General features: G+C 44.2%; 1 protein-coding gene and 1 long non-coding RNA gene across 4 annotated transcripts in view; one reads left to right on the forward strand and one right to left on the reverse strand.

The window, feature by feature from the left end:
* Positions 1 to 25,473, reverse strand: part of TMC5 (transmembrane channel like 5) — a 73,464-nt gene that overhangs the window by 21,918 nt on the left and 26,073 nt on the right. For 2 of the 3 annotated variants that reach the window (XM_020281294.2, XM_075995136.1), the window contains 10 exons: positions 23,599 to 24,466; positions 21,069 to 21,241; positions 17,639 to 17,728; positions 11,783 to 11,882; positions 9,623 to 9,710; positions 8,951 to 9,199; positions 6,584 to 6,735; positions 4,760 to 4,904; positions 3,042 to 3,197; positions 112 to 263 (listed from right to left, as the gene is read on the reverse strand). In XM_020281294.2, the coding sequence (XP_020136883.2) occupies positions 112 to 263; positions 3,042 to 3,197; positions 4,760 to 4,904; positions 6,584 to 6,735; positions 8,951 to 9,199; positions 9,623 to 9,710; positions 11,783 to 11,882; positions 17,639 to 17,728; positions 21,069 to 21,241; positions 23,599 to 24,386 (2,093 nt within the window). In that variant the 5' untranslated portion in view covers positions 24,387 to 24,466. Of the gene's footprint in view, positions 1 to 111; positions 264 to 3,041; positions 3,198 to 4,759; positions 4,905 to 6,583; positions 6,736 to 8,950; positions 9,200 to 9,622; positions 9,711 to 11,782; positions 11,883 to 13,710; positions 14,021 to 17,638; positions 17,729 to 21,068; positions 21,242 to 23,598; positions 24,467 to 25,473 lie in introns of those variants that run through there. The other variant, XM_075995137.1, reaches the window with a different exon arrangement.
* Positions 259 to 16,375, forward strand: LOC109729559 (uncharacterized). The gene is made up of 3 exons (XR_002221605.2): positions 259 to 852; positions 3,192 to 3,260; positions 7,121 to 16,375. It is a non-coding gene; the product is annotated as an uncharacterized LOC109729559 (long non-coding RNA).

Here is a 25,473-nt window from a genome sequence, read left to right on the forward strand (position 1 = left end):
CTCCTTCTTTCTGGAGAACAGAACTTTGATGCAAGTATAACCCTTTCAGGCTCCCACCCGACTTCCCTCCCTGGAAATGGAGGCTGGTGCTGGGCGCAACAGATCACCTACCGGATCAGGAGGATGTAGACTTCGTGCCGCGGCATCTCGTACCTCTCCACCAGCCTGAACATGGAGTAGAAGCGCGGCACGACCAGGTTGATGCAGGACACAACGAAAGGCAGTAACAGCACCGCCCCGGGGTTCTGGTGGGTCTTCAGGAACTGCAAGGGATGGAGGAGAGAACCAAGATGCCGACTGTGCACTGGACCCCTCGCTGCCTCACTGAGAAGGCCCCCACGATGGAAAACACTAGAAGGAGCTCCGCTGTGGTTAACTATCAAGCTACTATGTATTTAGCACTTAGCCTGTTCTAAGCAAACTATGGCTCAGAGAGGCAAAGATGCTTGCCCAGGGTCACCCAAGAAGGAAGTGGCAGATGGGAACCAAGGCATGTCTGACCCAGGGGCCTGAGCTCAAACAGTCATTCTGTGGCTTTGTTTTCTTTACCAAAAGTCTGGGGCAATGAAGATGCTCTCCCTCACTATTGGAGGTTAGAAGAGTCTACTGAAGCTACCGCACGAGGAAATACCACCGATCCATGGAACGTCTCCCCTCCTCATGTGGCCTTGTTCGTTTCCACCAGTCCTCACCTGCCTTTGAGGACTGAACTGGGGTGCAGGGGGCCCCTCTGCCAGCCCACGCTGCACCTTTGTGTGAGGACAGGAGGGGCGCTGCACCTCCGGAGGGATGCAGTGCCCTGGCGTTGGGCTTGGAGTAGGGCCTGAGCTGCCCTCTGCCAAGAGTCTTGGGGTAAGTGACTCCAGGGGATTTATCTGATTCTCACACTCCCACCTCCTCCCCTCAAGGCCCGACCCAGCCTCCATCTACTTCAAGAGGGTTCCAAAGCATCACTCGCACTCTTGGCGGTTATCTTTGGAGCCAGGGCAACTTGGGTTCAAATGCCATCCCCCACAAACACACTTAAAGTTGCAAGGTCTGGGGCCAAATGCTTAGCTTCTCTGAGCCCCCTTTCCCATCTGTAAGATAGAGCGATGACAACACAACCCATAGAGACATTGCAAGAATGAAATGAGATCAAACAAGGCAAGGTCTGGCCCCAGGGCTGCCAGGAAATTGTAGTCACCAATGAATGGTGACCACCAGGGTTTGCAAGAGGTTGATTCTGCCTGGCACAGAGCAGATGTTCAAACAGAGGGAATAATTCCATTCCCACCTTCTCTCCTCCTGAGCTGGCCCTCCTCATTTCAGGTGAGCGATAAAAGAGCTTAGAAGTCTGCTTTCAATTGCAGCTGCCTAGTCCCTACTTATACCATAAGTAAGCTGTGTCAGGTCCCTGAAGTCTGAGACTCAATCTCCTCTCTTTCAGGGCAGACCTTAATATGGCTACAGCATACCCTTAAGTTTGTATAATCACACACCCATTTTTTTTGTAGGCTTCTTACTTATTCATCCATTTAGTGAGCACCTACTGTGCACCAGGTGTTGGGCCAGGTGCCAGGAAGAAAGAGACACATACACAGGCATTTTCAATGCTGCTTGTGACATGCAGAGGCAGAAACACCCCACTCAGCCTAGTGCAGGTGGTGATGGCGAGAGAAGGCTTTCTGGAAGAGGTGACACCCACGCTAAGGAGTTTGCCAGATGAAAGGAAGTAGGGGATGGAGAATGAACTTCATGTTTCCCACCTAAAGACGAGGAAACACACAGTATGTTCAGGGAACTACGGACATACAGTTTAGTATTGTTGGTACGGTTGTGGGGTGTTGAGGCCAGAGATGTGGACAGGAGTCAGATTCTAAAAGATCTGTCAGTCATGTCAGGGAGGACAGGTTTTATATTGAGGGTAATCGGAAGCCATTAAAGAAAGTGACATAATCAGGCCAGCCTGCACTGCAATTCTAGGGGTCGTTAAACTGGATACAATTGGCCCCATTTTCCAGAGGAGAAAGCTGAAACCTACAGAAAAACTACTTTGCCCAGCCCACCCCACTAACTAGTCTTAGAGCCCAAATCATTCATTTATTTGTTTGTTCGTTTATTTATCTTTCTTTCTTTCTCTTTTTTTTCTTTTTTATTATTTTTTTTTATTTTTATACTTAATTTCTTTAAAATTTTTACACCAGTAGTAGGATCAAGGAACTTTCTTTCTTTTTCTTTTGACAGGGTCTCACTCTGTTATCTGGGCTGGAGTGCAGTGGCGTCATCATAGCTCACAGCAACCTCAAACTCCTAGGCTCAAGTGGTCCTCCTGCCTCAGCCTCCAGAGTAGCTGGGACTGTAGGTGCATGCCACATGCCCGGCTGATTTTTCTATTTTTTTTTTTAGAGACAGAGTCTTGCTCAGACTGATCCCAAACTCCTGGCCTCAAGCAGTCTTCCCACCTTGACCTCCCAAAGTGCTGGGATTACAGGCATGAGCCACCACACCCGGCCTCAAATCATTTCTTTATCCCTCATGGTACCAGGCACTGGCTGGACCCACCATGTGATTTCTTCCTAGTCCTTACCACACCTGCCTACAAAGGTAGGTAGAATCATTCCTGTTTTACAGACAAGGAACCTGGCCTCGGAAAGATTAAATCACTTGCCAGTGTCCATCAGTTCGCAATATTTATTGAGTATCTACTCTGTGCCAGGGGCTGTGAGAAGCATCAGGGACAGAATAATAGAGAAAGAAACGAGAACTTGATCCAAGGTCTGTGAACAAAGTTCCCATCTCTCCACTAGCCCAGAGCGTCTCGCTCTGCACTGTGCACACCCATCACCTGGGGATCTTGCTAAGATGCGGCTTCTGAGGTCAGGGGCTGGGGCAGCGGGGAAGATCCTGCATTTTCTTAATGCGTTCCCTTCTAATGCTGATGCTGCTGGCCACAGACACTGGGCTGAGCAGCGGGCTCTACACCACTCTCCCCCTCGGCATCCCCTCCCTTCCCCTGGTTCTCTTCACTCTGGCCCCTGTGTTTCTGCCTCTCTGGTTACCTCTGAGTTGTACTCAGCCAGGTAATACACAGCCACGCAGCAGGCGATGGCCACCCCGGCCGAGACGGTCCAGGCGGCCATGTGGGCAGAGAAGTGGCTCAGCTGCTGATGGAGTGTTAACTTGGTGTTCTCCTGACGGATCTCTGACAGGTTCTCCTGGAAACGCAAGAAAGTCAAGTTAACCCACAGAGCCCCTCCACAGCTAGCAAAGATCCCCAGGTGAGCTCCTGCTGCACCCAGAGACACAAACCCAGCCCAAACCCACAGGTGAGAGAGAGGGGCAAGTCCATAAAGGACATGGATTATGGGACAGCAGTGGGGGACTCTCAAATGGGCCAAGAATCCACAAACTCCATTTCTGTCTTAGAGGAACAGATGGGACTAACAGATCAGAACCATCTCTTGAGGAAAGTACACTGAGGTCATAGAGCTCTTTCTGGAAGAATACGGCTGAGTATCCACACGGAGGAAGAAGTTAACATCTGCAATCCTCTTGTCCAAGCCCCTTTATTTATAAATTCTACTTGCTCTCTTCTTAATAAGTTTGTTTCTATAGACCAGGGTTTCTCAACCTTTGCACTACTGACATTTGGGGCCAGATAATTCTGTGTTGTGACTGCTGTCCTGTGCATTGTAGGACATCTAGCAGCATCCCTGGCCTCTACCCACTAGATGCCAGCAGCACCCTCCCAAGTTATAACAACCAAAAAAGTCTCCAGACATTGCCAAAGTCCCCCTGGGGGGCAAGATTGCTTTGGGTTGAAAACCACTGCCCTAGAATAAAAATTTATTTATTTACTTTTTAAATTTTTTTCTTTTTCCTTTTTTTTTTTTTAGAGATGGAGTCTTGTTCTGTTGCCCAGGCTGGAGTGCAGTGGCATGATCATAGCTCACTGCAACCTGGGACTACTAGGCTTGAGTGACCCTCCTGCCTCAGCCTCCCAAGTAGCTGGGACTATAAGAGCATGCCACCACCCCTGGCTAATTTTCAGAAAAATGTTTTAGGCCAGGTGTGGTGGCTTATACCTGTAATCCTAACACTCTGGGAGGCTGAAGCAGGAGGATTGCTTGAGGTCAGGAGTTTGAAACCAGCCTGAGTAAGAGCAAGACCCCATGTCTACTAAAAATAGAAAAAATTAGCTGGATGTGGTGTGACGTGCCTGTGATCCCAGCTACCTGGGAGGCTGAGGCAGGAGAATCGCTTGAGCCCAGGAGTATGAGGTTGCTCTGAGCTAGGCTGACACCACAGCACTCTAGCCCAGGCAACAGAGACTCTGTCTCAAAAAAAAAACAAAGAGACATGGTCTCACTCTGTTGTCCAGGCTGGTCTCCAACTCCTGGCCTCAAGTGATCCTCCTACCTTTGCCTCCCAAAGTGCTGGGATTACATACATGTGAGCTATCACGCCTGGCCTAGAGTAAAATTTTAAACCTGGAACTGTGGAGTCAAGAAGCATGTTCATCTACCAGTTTGATATAAATCACTAAATTGATCTCCAAAAAGGTTGTGCCAATTACAAAGCTACCATGTGATGTGAAAATGTCCATTTCCCTACATCATCACCAGCAGTAGGCATTATGAATATTTTAAATTTTTTGTCAGTGTCATTGGAAATTAAAACAATAATTCATCGTTACTTGAAGAAAAGTTACAGACATATTGGAGAAGGGAAGGATACTGGCCGAAGGAAGACATTGGGTAGAGTGAGCTTGCCTTACCCTTATCTCAGTGCTGAGATTCTTCTGTTTTAGCTTCACAGCTTTTTCATTAGTGACAGTGAAATCCCAGCAAAAGATAAGCTTCGCGATCCCTCTGGAGTAAATGTGGGGGTTAATGAAGTTGTTCCGGAAATACTTGGCCATGCTAGGGAAGGCAGAAACCAAGACACACAAGGGTTACTACGGCAGGCACTGGGGAGTCCAGGATTAAACAAAGGACAGTCCTGTCATTAGTGGTGAAGGCAACATGGAAGAATCAGCCCCAAGTTTCGCATGGAGTGTGTGGACACAGCATACTGGTTAAGAGCACTGGCTTGGGGATCAGTCAGGCCTGGCTTGCCATCCTGGATTTACCAATTGAGGGATCTTTGTCCTATTAACTTTTCTGAGCCTCATTTTCCCCATCTGTGTAATGGAGATAACTCACCTCACAGAGTTATTATGAGAATTGTATTCATTTGCTATTGCTGCTGTAACAAATGACCACCAGCTTAGTGGCTTAAAACAACACAAATTTATCTTATACTTCTGGAGGTCAGAAGTCAGAAAATGAGTCTTACAGAAGAGCTAAATGAAGGTGTCGGCAGAGCTGTGTTCCTTCTGGAGGATCTGAAGGAGAATCCATTTCCTTGCCTTTTCTGGGTTCTAGAAGCTGCCTGCATTCCCTGGCTTGTGGCCACCTCCTCCATCCTCAAACCAGCTGAGTAGCCTCTTCCATCTCTCTCTCTCTGACCTCTTGCCTCCCTTTCATAAGGACTCTTGAGATTCTACTGGGATCGTGTGGATAACCAAGGATCCTCTCGCCATTTTAAGATACTTAATCACATCTGCAAAATCTCTTGGCCACGTAAAGTCACGTTTTCAGGTTCCGGAAATAAGGACATGGGCTTTTTGGGCAGTGAGGGGAGATTATTCAGCCTTACACAAGGGTCAGTTCGGCATTTAGAGCAGCAAGCATTTGATAAAGGCAGCCGTTACTATTATGGGATACCTCAGGCTAAGCAAGCACTTAGCATGGAAAACCTGGCACATAATTAATAAATGCTGAATAGAATGGATGCTGCTGTTGTGAAATTTCCCACCACTCAGTAACGGCAACTTAAAAAACATTTCCTAGTTCCATAGGACAAAACGAAATTTCATTTTTAGTTTGAATTCACGTGCTGGCAGTGAGGTGGTTACGGGTGGAATTGTGTCTCTCCTAAAGTCCATATGTGGAAGCCCTAACCCCCAGTACGTCAGAATATGACTATATTTGGAGCCAGGGTCTTTAAAGCGGTAATTAAATTTAAAATGAGGTCATTAAAGTGGGTCCTAACCCAATATGAATGGTGTCCTTATAAGAAGAGATTAGGGCACAGACACATACCGAGGAGAGATCGTGTAAAGACACAAGGAGGAGGAGGTGCCATCTACAAGCCAAGAAGAGAGGCCTTAGAAGAAACCAACCCTGCCCACACCTTGATCTTGGACTTCCGGCCTCCAGAACTGTGAGAAAATAAAGCACCAGTTTGTGGTGCTTTGCACCCCAGCAAACTAACACAGAGGTTCAACATTTTTCACACATGTGTTTTCCATTCATACCTCCTCTCTGACACTGTCCATCATATCCTCTCCTTACCATCACATCTGTATTGGCAGACTGAGCCATTCCTTTAAAAGCACACGAAAACCTCTCTTCCAAACTCTTATTTTATATTCCAGGACAAGGCATAGAAAGCCAAAATTGCAGAGAAACTGTTTCCTGGGTAATTTTCGAGTTTCTTGGATTTTTGCTTAAATCTGAAGTGAGCCCCAGGGTCAGGAAAGGCAGACACCCCGTACCTGAACAGCAAACTGAAAAAGCAGACAACCAAGCAGAAGCCAACTGTGAAGATGTAGGCCAGCTGCATGTTGTAGGACACCCCGCTGCTCCCGTGCCGGATCGTAGAATTGGTGTAAAAGCCATAGTACATCACCGTGTCCCTAAAATAACCCTGAAAGGGACAATAAACCCTAGGTTAGGTGGATCGCTTGAAAAAATGATAAGTGACTACGGTCGACAGAGTTGACCTCTTCTGAATGCAAGAAACTTGGGCCAGTTAGTTTAGATGTTTGGTTTTCCACGAAAGGGGCACCCGAGGCCACTGAGAGCCTAGACCTTTTGTCACTAGTCTCTCAGACTGGGAAGGGAACCCCAAACCAACATCACTTCACAACGGAGACATTCAGCTGTCACTACCTGCACCCAGTGACCAAGCAAAACATCACCAAGAGCAGGAGAGCCGGGCACGACACGCCTCTGTCACCTATTAAGTATTATGGCCAAACTTGCTAAGTAGGAAACAAATCAAACCTTTAGGTCTACATTTCTGTTCACAGGGCATAAGGAGCCAGAAACACAAGTCTGAGAAACACGAGGAAATAATCAGACAGCTCCAGAAGGTAGGACGTTGGAAACTACTAGACAAACTGGTCGGTTTCTGCAACAAGCCACTGTCAGGGGAAAAGGGTGCCAGGACTGGAAGCTTATTCTAGAGTAATAGAGTTGTAAGGGGAAAAAAACAACAGAATGCAAAAATCTGGTCTTTGAATGAATCTGGTCTGAAAAAGCAAATAATTAGAAATTTTGTGGAAAATTGGGAAAATTTGAATATGGTCTAGATTTTAGATGATATTAATTTTTAATTTCATTAGGCATGATAATGGTATTGTGACCACAGAAAAGTGTCCTTATTTTTCAGAGATGCATGTTGAAGAATTTCAGAGTAAAATGTCCTGATATCTGTAATTTATTTTACAGATGCTTCCAAAAACAATAAGATAAAACAAATATGGCAGTTTAAAATCTACATAGTAGGCAGATGGGTGTTTATTATATTGCTCTTTATTTTTCTGTATGTTTGAAATTTTTCCTAGTAAAATGCTCCCTATATACGAATATATAAAATAAATATAGTAATGAGAAAAAATGAAGGAGAAAATTTACACAATAATCCCATTTTAATGCATCTACTCAAGGAAAGTTTTTTTAAGAGAAAAAAAGACAAATGGAAGAACCCTACTTTGAACAATCTACTGCAGGGATTGGCAAGCTTTTTCAATAAAGAGCTAGATAATAAATATCTTTGGTTTTGTGGGTCATACGCATCAGCTACTGCAGTTATATCGTGAAAGCAGCATAGATGACATATAAATAAATGTCTGTGGCCCTGTTCCCAAAGAACTTTACTTATGGACACTGAAACTTGAATCTTATATCATTTTCATGTTTCACAAAATGTTATCCTTCTTTTGAATCATTTTAAACCACTTAAAATGTAAAAACCAACCTCAGTTCTCAGGGGATACAAAATCAGGAGACAGGCTAGATTTGGCCCTCGGGCTGTAGTTATAGAAACTGCTCTATAGCATCTCAGTGGCAGAAATCTCTTCTCAAAGGTAAACACACAAAGCAGAGGTTATATGCTTCCATAGGGAGCTGGGTAAATAAACTATAGTTGCTGTTAAAAAAGAATAATGTGGATGTATAAAAATGTTCAAGATATATAGTGAGCTAAAAAAGTTGCAAAATAAGACTTGCAGTACAATCCTATCCTTTATTTTTAAAATAATGATTATGTATCTATCATCTATTTATCTATTTATCTATCTATTTATCAATGTCCATACGGGAAGAAAAAACAGTTTACGAAGATACATCCCAAACTGGGGAGTTGGACAAAGGAAGAAAGGTAAAATGGACTTTTTCTTAATTCTCTTCCATAGTAGGAATTTTTCAAAAGGAGCATTGTATTTTGCAGAGATAAAAATTAAAAAGGAAAAAAATGTAGATCTACAAACAGTAGCATGAGCTGTCTACTACATATTGTTAGGTGAAAGAAAGCAGGTTGTAGACAAAATACAACGAATAATTCATCTTTGGTGAGAAAAGAAAAGGACTTCTGTGTACATGCACAGATGTGTCCATATGTGTGCCAAAAAAAGAACAGTATGGACAACAGCACAGACTGTGCCCAGTAGTTACCTCTAGAGACAGAAATGCCACTAGGATGTGTATATATTACTTTGGGGGAAAAAACATTTTAAACACCCACTTTCCCCATCCATCGACCCCCAGGCAAAATGAGAGCTCTGAGTGGATGACCAGCAAGGTATGTCCCTGGGTTTCTGAGCCGGTGAACTGGGAGGTCAGGGAAGTAGAAAACTTACTGCCCCAGTCAAAAACTCCAGCCCAGTGAATGGAAGGGTGTTCTTTTCGGCCACGGTGAGCTGAGGGATTACAATGAAGCTGAAGTTCACGATGAACGAGAAGATGTTGAACTTCAAAAGCCACCTCAGAAAGTTGAAATAAGAGAGGACACTGGTTCCGAACTTGCCTCCGATGACCTTGAGAGTCTTCTGCCACAGGCTGACGGTATTGAGGAGTTCCGACAGGCTGTTCTTGGATCTCTGGTAAGTCTGGAGTTGGGATGCAAAGTGAGAGGCTTAATAGTCACTCAACAAACGTATACTGAGAATAGGTACCCTAATAGCAAAAACAGCTGCCGTTTCTAGAGCACCACGACATGCCAGGCATGGTGCTAGGAACATTTACAAATAGTATCTCATTCAATCCTCATGACTACCATCTAAGGTGGTGACATTATTAACTTTCCATGTTTGCTGTCTAAGAAGGTGCCGCTCACGCTGGCCAAGTTGGCCAACGCACACAGCCCACCTTGCTTCTCCACACCGCTCTGGACCCAATGGCTCTGGGCCATGAAATCGCCCTGAATTTCAATTCCTCTTTCCCTTGGGTCCCCTCTATCTTCAACCGTCTCCTTCCCTGTTTCCACCCTCTTGCTGTGCCCATTTTCCTGACTGCAGTAAAGGCCAACTTACCCGTGAAATGGAGTCTAGACACTGAGCACAGCAATTGGGCTTGAAGATACGATGGGACTGTTTACTTTTTTCTTTATCAACTATTCTCCTGTGGGCAAAAGCAGGAGATGAGACATACCAATGCTATAATCCATTCATTCAAGAAATAGTTCCTTAGCGCCTATGATGTGCCAGGCATGGTTCCAGGCGGTAGGTAAAAGAGCAATTTCTCTGGCTCATGGAGCCAACATCCTCTTCAGAAGAGAAAGACAACAAATAAACATGATAATAAAACAGGTAAACTATATAGTATATTAGAAGGTGATTTGTACCATTAGAAGGAAACAGAAAAAAACAGCAGAGTAAAGAGATGAGAAACGATGGGGGACAGTATTAAAATTTGAAATACAGTGATATCTGAGGTCACCCTGTTTAAAGGAGAGGAAGGACTAGTTGTATGGATAAGGCAATGCCCCAGGCATATAGGACAGCCAACACAAAGCCCCATGTGGAGGCAGAACAAGGAGGCCAGGCTGGAACAGAATGAGCAAAGGGAAAATAGGAGGATATGAATGATAACATTGGCGAGAAGAGTGTCCCTATAAGTCAGTGGTTCTTAACCTGGGGCGATATTGCCCCCTGGGGAACAATTGACAATGCCTGGAGACTTTTTTGGTTGTCAAACTGGGGGAGGTTTTTTAGTTTTCAACTTTTTTGGTTGTCAAACTGCTCTGGCATCTACTGGGTAGAGGCCAGTGATGCCACTAAACACCCTGCAAGGAACAGGACAGCCCCATGTGGCCCTACGATGTCAGCTGTACTGAGGTTGAGAAATCCTACAGTAAGGTCTTTGGTGCCCTTATTCCGTGACACAGGAGCTGCACTGAGTTTGAAATGGAAGAGGGTTTTGAGAAAGACACAGTCACAGTTGGTGGCATTATCCTTCCATGAACTCACTGCATCTAATTTGTTCTGGTCCTTTCCTGGCTTTCTTTAGTCCACCTCAAATGCCCATCATCCCCTGCCCCATCTTTCAAAGCTCAGCTCAAGTCTCCCTAGCCCCTGTTTTGCCCCAGAAGATTGGGGCAGACCAGACCTTTTTGGTCCTCCCCTTGCAATCTCTTTCCACCTTGATTGGGCCTGACTTTCTTTCGGACATTCATGAGTTACTCGTTGACAAATCCCTGCCTGGCTTTGAAATTTACCTGTGAAACCTCAGGATAAACTAAATCCCTAAATCATTTCTTAGCCATTGTTGCCTCCACTCTGCTAGTTTCTTCCAACTATTACAAATTACAAAAAGGAAAAAGAAAAAGATTGAGGAAGAATTAATGTAACATCTAAAGGCTAAAACAGCCCTTGCCCTTGGTTTTCAATTCCTGGGCTTAGAAATCTCCTATAGTCTTCTTCTTCTTCTTCCTTTTTTTTTTTAAAGTAAACTGTTTATTTTAGAGTAGTTTGAGATTCACAGTGAAGGGGCAGAGGCATTACAGAGCATTCCCATATACTACTCACTTTCCGTGGTAAGTTAATCAAAACTAAGAAACCAACATTGGTACATTGTTATTACCTAAACTCCAGGTTATTCAAATTTAATATTTTTCCCACTGATGTCCATTTTCTATTCCAGAACCTCATCCAGACACCACATTGCATTTACTTGTCATATCTCTTTAGAATCCTCTAGGCTAGGACAGTTTCTCAGACTTTCCTTGTTTTTGATGACTTAGTTTCAAGGAGTATTTTGTAGAATGTCCTTCAGTTGGAATTTGCCTAATGTTTTTCCCTGTTTTGACCAGGGTTATGGGTCTTAGGATACAATACCACAGAGGGAACATGTCGTTCTCATCAAATGGCTTATCTCTGGGGACATTAACCTTGGGCACCTGGCCAAGGCAGTGTTAGCCAGACTTCTCCAATGGAAAGTTGCTCCCCTTCCTTCCATACTCTACTCCTTGGGAGCAAGACAGCAAGCTCAGCCCACACTCCAGCCATGGGGTGGAAATTAAGCCCCAGCTCCTAGAAACAGGAGTACCTATGTAGATTATTTTAAATCCTCTGTAAGGAAGATTTGTCTCTTCCCTTGCATTTATGCATTTCTTATCTCTTTGAGATGGGGCAAAAATAGAAGATTGAGGTTCACATAAAATCTGGGAAAGAAGAAAGTGCTTCCATCCATACCTAAGGTTCCTTTTCTCTTCCATGGTTCTTGGCTGGTTCCTGATGGCTTTAATTCTGTCTCTGGATGTCATGGGTATCAGAGATGCAATTAACTTTTGTCCTGTGGGGGGTGGGGGGGAATAAATGGAGTTTCAGTTCTTTTTTCTTTAACAGAATCATAACATTTTAAAATATGGTGCTGAATGCTGAAGTTAGGGAGTATTTTTATAAGAGCACAAGGAAAGAAGATTAGGTGGACTCAGGAATCCCAAAGATCACAGAGAAAAACAACAAAAAGATATATATGTGCTCAAAGCTACAGCCAATGAGAATGGTTGCACTCTATTTCAATTCAATATTTTTCTCTTTCCTGTGACCAAAAAAAAAAAAAAAAAAAACATTTTCCAAAGCCAACAAGATCCTGCATGTTTGGTCAGCCTACCCCTTCACTCTCACTTTAATATCCCACATTGCTTCCTTTTACCCCCAAGCCCAGCCCAAGTGCTTTCTTTACCTTCCTTGACTATTGTTATATGTTCTTCCACATAACTGTGGGACCCCCTTCTATTCTACCACTAATTCACATTCACATTTTTGGTAATGGTGGCAGATGCTGCCGGTCACCTACCCCAAAGTCATTCCCTCCTTGTTAATAGAATCCCAACTGTATTTAGAAATCTACCTCCTCTCTTACATGGCACTGAGCTTCCTTGGGGGTGGCCCCATCTCCAGGCACAAGGAGCAGGTCTTAGACTCAGTGAGTCCAAGCCAATCCAGTAGTTCTGTCCCCCCCCCCCCCAACCCAGTGTAGATGACTGGTTTCAGCACAGGCACATGACACAGTGTCAGCCAATGTTCTCTGAGGGGCAGTCTGCTGAGAAGTTTCTTGGAAAAGCTTTCTTCCTTCTCCAAAAAATCAAAAAGCAAGAAAAAGACAGGTCCTTCTTCCTCTGAATATTGTTGTGTCTGCATGTCAAGCCTGGAACGCCGTCACCATCTTGTACCAGGAGGGAGCTAGCTGGGGTCCCGTGGGGGAGTGACCTGCAGTGGGTGGCTGAGGAACAGAGGGAGCAGGCTGGCTCCTTGTGCACAGCACTGAGCTGGAAACTCCATGAGGGAGTGCCGCATTCATCTTAATGATATGGTTGAGGTAGAAGGGAACTCTCTCAAAGAGGGCCACCACGTCACTCTGCTGGAGACGAGGAACTTGTGTCTCTCCTGAGCAGGAAGGGTGAGTAAACGGAGAGGACAAAAGAAGATGGGAAGAGGGGGAAATGCAGAGATGCAGGGAGACAGCAGCACGAGAAGAGATGCCCCAACCTTCTTCAGCAAAAGAGCTAAACTCCCTGGGATTTTTCTCTTCTCCCAGAAATCACTGGGGGCTGTTAGACATTATGTCTGGAATATTATGGAGGTACAACAGGAGCATCATCTCTGTTGGTGTTGGGAGCAGAGAGGATGGGAGGTCTCAGCTAAGACCTGGTTTCCTGATAGACTTGGCAGCAAGAGGCGTCCTATCTATCTGTGTCGCCTGAAGCCAGGATGAGGAATCCAACCAAAGTGGGACAGTACAGTGGCAAGGACTCTGGCTTGGGAATCAGGCAGACTTGCATTTGGGTCCCAGATCTGCCATGTCACTGAATTTCTCTAAGCCTCAGCTTCCTCATCAAGCAAATGGAAGTGCCTGCCTCAAAGTTACAGAGTGTGGATAGTAAACAAAATCAAATGTGATGGATAACAAAAAGCAGGTGCATGAAATAAGCTTGATCAAGGTAAGCTCTGTTAGTAGAGTGTTCTCAAAGTGGTCCCTTTTTTCGTCCCCAGGGTCCTCTTAGTTCACCTACAAAACATTCCACGTTACTGGATGTCTTAAAAGTAAAAAACTTTGTGGAGAACTTGGCAGCCTTCTTGGCCACCTCCCTAACCTCTCTTCCCCAGGGTTTTACTACCTTGAATGGTTTCACGTGAAGAACAGGGAGTGTCCACACCCACGCATTCTGGGCTATGAAGAGTCTCAGAAATCGACTCATTCAGAGATGTTGAAAACCGTAACAATCGGTTACCCTTCCTGTCATTCCTTTTGCAGAAAACCTGAGAGTCTGTCACGTCGATATCAGACAGTGATGAAATCATGCTGAAGCTTGAGTTTAGCCGTGCCTTTTCTTGATAAATCTGATTTGAGGATGGATGGCTTTGGACCCCGGATGAAACATTCTCAACCTCTATGACAATTTCATTCCCGTAGTCTTCAGACAGCATCTCTTGCCTCCTGCAAAGCCTTGTTCTTCCCCGGGATGGGCTTCCAAAGCCCTCACACAGCAGTCACACCGGCATTCTGGGCACTCCCGGGGGAAAGTGACGGTAGCCACAAAGGGATGCACCATTCACATTTTTTTAAATGCCTGGATGAGACCACCAAAGCCCGCCCCACACGTTTCACAACATAACTCCCCACATGCACCCCCAGAGGGGTCTTCTCTGGAGGAGGTGTGTTTTTCTGCAGAGAATTCTGTCTTGGTAGCTAGGCAGGAAATCAGAAACAGAATCTCCATGTAAGACAATAAGATTCTAGAAACAGAAGAGGTTCTTCAAAATGACTCATAATCAAAGGGCAAGATTTTCTTTTTTTAATTGAGTGCCACTGGCCTAGACTTATATTTTATATGTGTAATTTTTACATGCCTATATGAGTCCCAGAGGATTTATAATGATACAGTTATCCTCTCCTGCCTGTTTTAGGGGTAGACACTGCTATTGTCTGCCTCCAGTATCCATTCTCCTTTTTTCTCATATTAATACCAGCAGAAGCTTCATTTCCTGGGTGGACACCATGCTCAGTTAAAATTCTCCCAGCTTCCTTTGTGGTCCCGGGTGGACCCTGGGCTCAGTTTTAGCCAATGAGACATGTGGTTTCCAGGAATGGTATTTAAAAGGCGACAGTTTGCCCTCCAACACTTCTCCTCCGTCATGTCTGGACACAGCCATTTTGAAAACAAGGGGACGGACATTCACCTGCTAAGGACGGTGGAGGAAGAAGCTATGGAAGGAGCTTCATTGCGGCTCCTTGCGGGCATCATGGCTGGAGATTGTGGACTCCCTCCTTACTCCCTGTGACACGGGAAGCATAAACCCCTTTATTGCTAAGCCACTGTTCTATTGAACACAATTCCTATCCAGTAAATCTGATTTCAAAATCACCTCCGCCAAGTTATTGATTGGCTAGCTGGAGAAACTGAGGTGCAGACAGATGAACTGAACCACCCTCCCCCTCGCACTCTCCCTAACTGGCAGGATTGGGCTAGAACTGCAGTACTCCTTCTCCCAGCAACAGTAATTAATGATAACGATTCCTGCCACTGCTACAGGCCAAGTACTTTAAACAGAGTATGACATTTGACTTTCACAATCACCTTATGAAGTAGGTACTGCAATCAACCCTATTTTATAGCTAAGAAAACTGAGTCTCAACAAGGTAATTTGCCTGAGGTCACAAGACTAGCAAGTAGTCGAGCCGGAGTCAACCCCAGGTTGATCTGAACATCTGAACCCAAAGTAAGAGCTCTTTTAGTTTTGTTTTGTTTTGTTTTTTGTTTGTTTTTTTTTTTTTTTTTAGTCAGAGTCTCCCTCTGTTGCCTGGGCTAGTATGCTGTGGCATCAGCCTAGCTCACAGCAACCTCAAACTCCTGGGGGCTCAAGCGATCCTCCTGCCTCAGCCTCCCAAGTAGCTGGGACTACAGGCATGCACCACCATGCCTGGCTATTTTTTCTATATATTTTTAGTTGGCCAATTAATTTCTTTCTATTTTTAGTAGAGATGGGGTCTTGCTCTTGCTCAGGCTGGTTTTGAATTCCTGACCTCGAGTGATCCGCCCGCATCGTCCTCCCTGAGTGCTAGGATTACAGGCGTGAGCCACTGCGCCCGGCCAATGAGCTCTTAATCACTTCACCCTGGCCTTTTCCTGTAATAAGATGGTGATGTATCATCCATCCATTCATTCATCCATGGATATTTATGAGTGCCTACTATGTGCCAGGTGCTTCCTAGGTGAACAGCATAATCAATCAAAGCTATTAATGCATTTTATCACGACGCTGTCTATCCATTATTGTACATGGTTTGAGAATCAAAACTAACACAAAGCAAAACAGTGAAGACAGCCAGGTTCATCTCTGAGTCCTCTATTTCTAGGGCATGGAAGCTCTGCACCCCTTTCCCATATATTGCCCTATGCACCTCTGCAACTGTATCCTTTGTGACATCCTTTATAATAAACCAGTAAATGTGTTTTTTTTCCTGAGTTCTGTGAGCTGCTCTAGCAAATTAATCAAACTCAGGGAGGGGCTCATGGGAACTCTAACTTAACGCCAGTTGGTCAGAAGTTCCAGAGGCCTTTCAACTGGTGTCTGAAGCTGCGGGCAGTCTGGTGGGACTGAGCCTTCCCCCGTGGGACCTGATGTTGTCTCCGGGGGGTGTCAGAATTGAATTGGAGCATGCCCAGCTGGTGTTCACTGCAGAATTGATTGTTTGCTCGGTGTGTGGGGAGAAACCTCCATACACTTGGTCACAGAAATCTTCTGTGTTGATTGTTGTTGAATAAAAGAATGAAAAAAGGAGTGTGTGGTTTTTCTTTTCACATAATCCCCAAGCTTCGGGTTGGCCAGACAGAGCAGTCTTACCAAGTTTCAAGGCTTTTCTTCTCTCTGACAGTTAAAGCCATTCTCCGTGCCAGCGGGAACCAAATGGAGAGTGTGATCATTTATATCCCCACGGTTTTCCCTCCCAAGTAGCAACATCTACCTCTCAAGAAGGCTATATGCCTCCTCTAGAGGGCTCTTGAAGGCTGGGGCTATGGTTATCACACTGGCTCTGGGGATGGGAGGCGAGAGTGTTTTAAGTCATGGGGTCCCTCAATGTGCATTAGTGCATAAAGGACCCTATCGGTTTATTCGCTGTTGTTTACAGACTTGCTTTTGGCCCCAGCATTTCCTGGCTCTCTCCTCTGTTGCTTCCTTTTCATGTCTCAGTCTCTGCCTCCGATTAGACCTTCATCGCTTTGCACAGCAATACATAGAGAGCTTCCTAGCCGATTTCAAAGCCTTCCATCTTCCCCCAGTCTGATTGTTTCCACACTGTACTGTCATAATAATTGTATGATTATTGAGGAAAATTCTGATCAATGCACCTCATCCATACCAACACAGGTGACCCGGTCTCGTCCCCTGTGGTAAAAACGATGGGTCCAAGTGTGGGCATATGCTCCCAGTAGGGCTGATCAGAGTCCTTCCCCAGCACTGGGGCACGGACGCAGGGAGAAAGAAAGGCTTCCTAATGAGGTAGCCAAGCTGAGGGCATGTAGGGGCCTGCAGACAAGGCCTGACTCCAACGGAGATGAACAAGGTCAAGCTTTCAGGGGAGCTGAGTCAAGCAAAGATGAGAAATGGGTGGAGAACAGGAGAATCCGGGTGGCACTGGCTTCTGTAACTCATTCAACGAATTAAACCAGCAAATATCTCTAAAATACCTACTACGTCCCAGGCACTGTCCTAGGTGCTGAAAGGTATTTCTACTTGCAGTTCTTTAAGTTTCCGCCATACGCTTCCCCCAACGTGAGCCAATAAATTCCCCTTGGCCCAGTGCCCATCTGAGTTGAGTTTCTGTCACTTACAACCAGAAGGTTCCTAATGAAGACACTCGGATACTCAGAAGAAAAAAAACTATATGCCTAAAAGAAAACTCCATTGTGATAAATTAAGCAAGTACTGTATCAGCAACAGCACCAGAGGCCAAGAGGAAATGGCAATAGCTAGATTGCCTTGCACACATTCCTTCTCCAGCATTCACTTTTTGGTCTTTGGTCACTGTGTATTAAGCCTTACCTTGGGGTGATTCGTGCCAATCACGTTCAGACAACGGTGGGTTTTCAAAAGCATGGACAGGACTACTTTCCCCTACGAAAGCAGGGTTCACTGGAAGGAAGAGGAGGGAGACATTGCCAGTTAATCTCACTGCACTAGATGTTACTGAGCGTGCAATGGTTATGATGTGTCAATAACGGTCAGTAATGGGTGGTAAAACTGAGACCTTGCCTGTGACGTTCTAATCAGACCAATAATTAAGAACTTGGGTTACATGTCATGAGTTGTTCTAAAAAAAATAATAACTTGGGTGGAAAATAGGATAAAAATACACAAACGATGCTGTTAAATATAATCAGCCTAGATCAACGGTTTTTACTTGATGATAAGCCATAGCTAAAAATAATTGTTACATTGAGATCCAGGACACACCTATACATACAGAACTGAAAAATAAGTTTCACAAAACAATACTTTGCTTGACTACATAAACTACACCATTAAGTACTCTTACTCTATTCCACTTTTCATTTTTAAAAATTTATTTCACAACTTGTTAATGAGCTAAACTCAGAGTTCGAAAAATTCTTGTCTAGGTGAGTGCAGAGGTTCCTTCCAGCTCTGGCATATTATGATGATACATGAATAAATTTGAAATGTGGCATGATTTCCTCAGGCACAGAGTCTACTCTCAGCATTGACACAAGAGTGTCACACTTCAATATATTTTTATTCAACCTATGGTGAATGTTAAACGTAAACACCTCAACAGAGAAAACGGACCACATTTTGATGGGAACCATACAAAAAATGACACTGCAGGAGGTTCTGAAACTTTTTGCCTGGGAATGATTCCTGGTCCTGTTACTTACTAGCTGTGTGCGCCCAGACATGTTACTTAACATCTCTGAGCGTCAATATCTTGGTCTCTAAAATAGGGATCATACTAGGAACTTCACATAGGCTTGTTGGGGGAGTTGAATCAGTTAATACTTGCAAAGTGATTCAATAATCCTGGCACATAGTAAACTCTTAATATATATTAACTATTGTGGTAGATTAATTGTTATTCAGCAAACATTATACTTCCCCCACCTTGGCCCCCTCTGTTGATGTTGGGCTTGGTCCTGTGACTTGCTTTCACCAATGGAGTATGGCAGAAGTGACTGTGTGCCTGTTCCAAGCCAAGACTTTTAAAGACATTGTGTGTTTCTGCTTGCTACCTCCAGCTCATGCCACAGGAAGAAAATGCTGTAGGTAGCTCACAGGTCCAAGAAGAAGGGCGCTAGACCTAAACAGAACTCATGACCAGGAGCCAAGACAGCTAAACTCAGCCTCGTTCAGCCAAGCCCCAACGAATCCTGCAGATGTGTAAGTGAGAAATAAATGCTTGTTTATTGCATGACTCTGGGTTCAGGGACTTGTTTGTTATGCAGCACTCCTGTGGCAATGGCTAACTGATACAACTCTGATAACCATTGCTATTAATTCTGTTAGCATTTCTCAAGTGCCTACTCAGTGCCAGGCACTGTGACACTAGGAAGATCACCTAGATACATAGATTAACACACATTCTTCTTAAGGAGTAAATAGTTTATCAGGATCTGGTGTAGTGGGACAAGTGATTGCCAAGGGCTACAACCTTTGTCTTGCAAAGGAGCCTAGAGAAGGAAGCCACACTCAACTGCTTTTTTTTCTCCCCAAAAGCATTTTCATTTCCTATGTTTTACAGAGCCTGGTGATCAGGAATCTGTTCATCTTTGCCTGGATTCAACCCAGTAGTAACACAGTGTAAATAAGAGGTTAGGCCTTGGGTCAGAGAGACTGGATTCAATCCTGACTCTGTTGATTTAGTAGTTGGGTGACTTTGGGCACGTTTCTTTCTGAGCCTGTTTTCCCATCTGTTAAATCAAGGAGAGCAGTAGTGCCTGTCTGAAAGGTGATTGTACATCTTGAACAAGATGATAAAAGCAAAGTGCTCAGCAGTCCTCAGGGCGTAGGAAACACTCCAAACATGCTTGGTGTTATTAGTTCCACTAGCATTAGGGTAGGTCGGTGCCTCTCAATCTTTTTTCATTGTCAGTCTCCTATAGAAGTAGTCCCCAGCCTTTTTGGCACCAGGAACTGTTTTTATGGAAGACAATTTTTCCATAGACCCAGGAGGTGGGGGATGGTTTCAGGATGGTTCATGCACATTACATGTATTGTGCACTTCATTTCTATTATTATGACATTATAATATATAATTAAGTAATTATACAACTCACCATAGATTGGGGGCCCCTGCCCTAGAGGGTCTTTTTAGATATTTTTTTCATCATTGCCCTCCTCCATGAAATTCCAATACCACAGATGGACTGTGTATCTGTTTATGTACTACATGTGTATCTGTGCTTTGTACGTAAAAGGAGTAAGATGCTTTTCTGGCCTTGCAAAAACAAATTTGCTTCCTTTGGGAGTGCTATTGTACCCTATTGAGGAAGGCATGGAATAAAGGTTTAGAATAGCCCTGGGCTGAACAGCTGATGTCTGGGCTCCCAGATGAGTATTTTCTATACCCATGTGTAATTGTCAGTGCCTTTCATTAGCACCTGGCATGCATCCTGTCCACTCTTCTCTGCCTTCTTCATAGCCTACCCCATGAACCCCTTTAAGACTGATCAGTCCTCCACCGGCACCTCCACATGGATCCCTTGTTCTCTTCTTGGCCCAACACTCCCTCTCCTTTTTGCCCTTCACAGCCTCTAAATTCCTATAACGTTGCCTGGATTTTTTTCTCTTGTACAATGAACTGGCTTCCCCTAGGAGTCAACAAGTCCCTTTTTTCCTCCTGAAAGGTAAGTACTGTTTAGAATTTCCTTTGTTTCCCAGAGCTAAGCATCTTACCTTTCCCCACATCAGATTAGGAGAACAACATGATGTTTCAAATATGAATAGTTTGCTTGCCAATTTCCTTTAGTCTTGATGTGCCACTTTGGTTTACCTATTTAGGCTCTAAGTAACCTGAGGACAGAGCTGGTACTCCAGAAAGTCATTTATATTTTTGCCCAGCTCAGTGTTTTTAATTTGTGAAAATTATTTTGGAGCACATAGATATCAGGAGATTTCAGGTAAAAAACCAAATATCTAGCTTCTTTTGAAAAATCTGAGGATCTTACCACACTGAGCACCACATTCCCACATGACCACACTGGGCCAGACTGAACTTCAGCTATCTCAGGTAGGCATGGGACACACAGGGCCCCATTTCCCGCACCTCTTACCTGGCCTTCTTTGATAATTGATGACAATTGGCTTCTCTAGACACTGAGTTCTCAACTCCTGTATCTAAGGAGGGTGTGTTTGAGGGGGAAGGATCCACCAATTCTGCTGTGATGACTCCTTATGATTACACCCTTAAGTGCATGGAGTTTACCTCCCAGGATGTGATCCTCACATGACCAATGCTTACCATAGCCTCTTCCAGGAGCACCTGGCAGAGAGTGCCCGTATGAACTCATCATCTCCATGGATGTCATTTCTATGTTTTCAGGGTAATCTTCATTCTCTCTCCTACGGATGCCCAAGGGGCCATCACTCCTGTGATGAAATGAGGACTGGACTGAAGATGTTCTGCTGAGCACCCTAAAATCCCAAAATGATGGATCACTATCCAGCCAATAGTGTGATAAGGACAGTCATCCATCCATTAATCCACCCATCCACCCATCCATCCATCCATCCATTTACCCATCCATCTATCCATCCATCTATCCATCCATCCATCCATCCACCCATCCATCCATCAATCCACCCATCCACCCATCCATCCATTTATCCACCAATCCATCCATTTATCCATCCACCCATCCATCCATATGCCCACCCATTCATTCCTCAAATGCTGACTCAATGCCAACCATGTGTTAGACATGGGCTAGGGGGTGAGGACACAAAGGTGAAGACATGGCGTATCTGCCCCTGAGAAGCTCCTGGTACAATCTGGTACAGCTTCTTAGACACAGCTGTGAGGAATTATAACACAGGTGGAAACAGGTGAGGATCAGAAGACAGGCCCAAGGAGCTCACAGAAAGAAGAGAATCCTGGCTGAGAGTTGTGGGGGGAAATCTACATGAGAAAGAGACAATCAAGTGAGATTGAGAGGAGAGCATTCCAAGGCAAAAAAATAGCATAAACAAAGGTGTAAGGCCAGAGCTGAATATATAAAGGAAATGTTATGAAAATCAATTAATCTAGAGCAATGGTTCTCAACTTAATATATACAGCATCTACCAATTCCCAAGCCCTGTCCCAGACAATTAAATCAGAAGTTCTGAAGGCTTGGGCTCAGGAATCTGTTTTAGTTTTAAAGTTTCCCAGGTAACCAAGTCATTCTAAGGATCAGCCCAGGTCAAGAACCACTGATCTAGAGTAGAGGGTCAAGGCAGGAAGGGGATAGGAGAGATAGGAGGAAGTCCCATCTGGCATGTCTTTGGCTGGCATCTTACCTTAGCACAGTGTGCCCTCATTCATAAATGCTCCACACGTGAAGCGGTGTGGCCTTTCTCCCAGAGGTTAAGATGAAAAGCAGAGGAATAACAGGATCAAAGGTGTGTTTTGGAATGATGAATCAGGCAGTGGGAGACAAGACCAAGGAAGATATTTTTTTCCCAGTCAAATTTGGCAGCGGGTGGTTGTATACCAACTTTAGTGACATTAATGTTAATAAGTTCTGATAACCCACTACCATCGGACCAGAGGAGGACATTTTTGACCTGGTCCTGTTAACCATGCTATTTAGGTCCTAAAGGTATTTTGACTACTGCACACCCAAATCCCATATCCTTGTTTCTAGAGATAAGTATAAGGCATCAGTTTTTATCAAGTTCATAAATGTTACTAGCAGAAATAGTCAATGCAAAATAAAACTCATATCGGTTAAAAAGTTCACATGTTAAAATTTGTCAGAGATTAAAACAAAAAACTGACATATAAGAATCACATCTTGTTGCAACATAAACATAGACAAACTTAACCCAGGAAAAATTAGATTTGATAGAACTAAGCCACCCAAACTAATGCCATCAATGTCTAGAATTGTACCTGGTAAAATTTGTCAAAGGCCAAAAATTGACAGAAGATCAAAATCTTTCGGGCAAAATTTAAACAAAATCCATAGCATCTGAACCAGAAAAATTGGACTTAATGTTTACAAATGGCCTTAAAAGAATACTGCCAATGGGAAAAACTATAATCAGTAAGATTTGAGGAAAATAACAATGCAGAATATCAATCTGCAATAAGGTATTTATGAAAAATAAATCAATTCTGGCAACAAAAATTTCAGTAAAATAAAAATGAAAGTGGAAAAATCAGAAGTGGTATAAATATCTTATATAAAAATTAATTGAGGAATTAAATTGACTTCATGGAGTTAGACCTTCAAAAGATTTTCTTGATAAAAACTCATTGCTGTTGATGTAATTCTGGTTAAAATGTTTGGATTCATGACTATCAAGTGTTAACCCTTACCGCACTGGCAATATGGCACAAGTCAAACCAGTGGGGCTGGGCGCAGTGGCTCAAGCCTACAATTGGCTCAAGCCAGCACTTTCGGAGGCTGAAGCAGGAGGATCACTTGAGTCCAGGAGTTCAATACCAGCCTGGGCAACATAGTGAGACCTGGTCTCTACCCTATCCCACCCCCCAAAAGACAAAACAAAAAAACCCCAGTGGGAATCTAGATGTCTTACAGCGATTGGTTTAGGAAGAAATGGGAGGGTGTAAGGTGATCCAAGCAAGAGGTGATGAAGATTAAGTTCAGGTAAGGACTTTAAGCCTTGGACTGAGTTATAGAGAAACTCATACAGGTAGGGTATGAGATCAGGTCATGGAAACCATCAGACGTGTCCCTAATCTAAACTGTACCAACCAAATTCCATTGACTTGATGATTTGGCACGCAGCCCCCACTACCAGTGAAGGGATATACCTAAACTTACCCCCTGGTCATTTCTGGGATCTCAGAAGAGCCATAATCATGACCATTCTCAGCATCTGGATAATCAGGTTCTCCCCAAATGTCTGGAGAGTTCTGATAGTCCTCAGCACTGGGATAGTCTGGTTCCCCCCAAAAGCGTGAAGAGTTAGGCTGATTTTTGGCACCTGGATAATCAGGCTCTCCCAGAGAGTCTGTGTATGGATTGATTCTGGAACCAGCATATTCTAGATTCCTTCTGGAGCCTGAATGGCTTAAATTGGTTCTGGAGCCAGGATAGTTAGAGTTGCTCTGAGTTCCAGGGTAGTCTGGTTCTTGTAAGGAGCCAAAATAATCTGGATTCATTCTGGAGTTTGCATGGTTTCCACTGCTTCTAGAATATGCAACATCAGGATGTTGAGATTGAGGGGAGTCTGGCTGTGGAGATGAGCCTGGGTGGTATGGATTCCCCTGCAATTCATTATAATCTGGCTCTGCTAGAGATCTGTGGTAGTCTGGACTGATTCTAGAGGTTGCAGAGAATGGATGGTTCCTGGTGCTAGGATGGTCTGGATTACTTGGAGATCCAGGATAATCTGCCTCTGCCAGAGACACAGGATAGTCTGGACTCATTCTGGAGCCTGCAGAGTATGGATTTCTCCTGGTGCTGGGGTCATCTAGATTGTTCAGAGGAGCAGGAAAATCTGGATAATCCTGAGTTTTTGAATATCCCTGCATACGGTTCTGAGACCCTGAATAGTCATGGTAACCTTGATCTTCCTCACTCCTGTTATTCCTGTAGTACGCACACATGCTGGTCCAAGTACAGATTCTTCACTCCAGTGTTAAAACATCCCTGCATTTGCAGTTACACAGAAATATTTTTTTAATGCCTGAAAAACAAAAAGAAAAGAAAAAGTCAGATTTTTCCCCCTCTCTTTCCTGCAGAGATTGCTGGTTATCTTCCAGTGTCTGTTCTCCTTTCTTTCCCAGTTAGGTACACAGATGCCTTGCATGAAGACTATGTTTCCCAGCCTCTCTTGCAGCTAGGTGGGGACATAAGAGTGGTGAAAGGATGTGAGCAGAAGCACTGCATATAACCTCCAGGTTGTGCTGTTTAAGAAAAAGGGTTATTCCTCCTTATCCCAGTCTCCTTACTTCCTGTGGGCTGGAATGTGGAAATGATGGTGCGCCATCTTGGGCCATTCATACAAAGGCAGCATCCACCTTGGGGACAGTCATACAACAGATGGAGGAGCATGGGTTGCTGTTGAATTCACCAAGCAGAGCCATCATATCAGCTCTGAATATTATGTGAGAGACAGACAAACTTTTATCTTATTTGATACATGCAGTCAAACTTATATCTTGAACAATACACTCTGTCAATTGGAGAGTGGAGGGGGAGCAATGAACCAAAGGATTGAAATGAACAAGGACTTTTTGAGCATTGGTTGCACATGAGGTTCTATGGTTCAAAGCATAAATTATTAATAGTATCAGTGCACAAAGGAAGAACAGTTAATGAGAACTAGAAGACTTGGGTAGGGAAACAATTACTACTATGACCCCTTCTGGTTTGAAAATATGACTTTATAAGTTCCATAAGTTCTAATCTATAGACACAAAGCAGATTTTCAAATTGGAAGTAGTAGAGTTTTAATTTCTAAGTGTGCTAGATATCTGTTGTTTTTGCTTGCCTGTTAGCCATTTCCCCTTCTTTTGGCATTAAGGCTCTGATTTTCCTCTGAGCATCCTTTCCCTCCCCTACTCTCATTCCAGGGGATGCAGGAAGGGCCGAGGGCATTCCTGACCCACTCCCAGTGGTCACATGACTCAGGCCTGGCCAATCAGCATTCACCATCCACCTGGCCTGTGATGCCATAAAATGAAAGTGGTT

Source organism: Microcebus murinus, chromosome 19 (genome assembly GCF_040939455.1).
Source record: "Microcebus murinus isolate Inina chromosome 19, M.murinus_Inina_mat1.0, whole genome shotgun sequence".
Lineage (NCBI taxonomy): Eukaryota > Metazoa > Chordata > Mammalia > Primates > Cheirogaleidae > Microcebus > Microcebus murinus.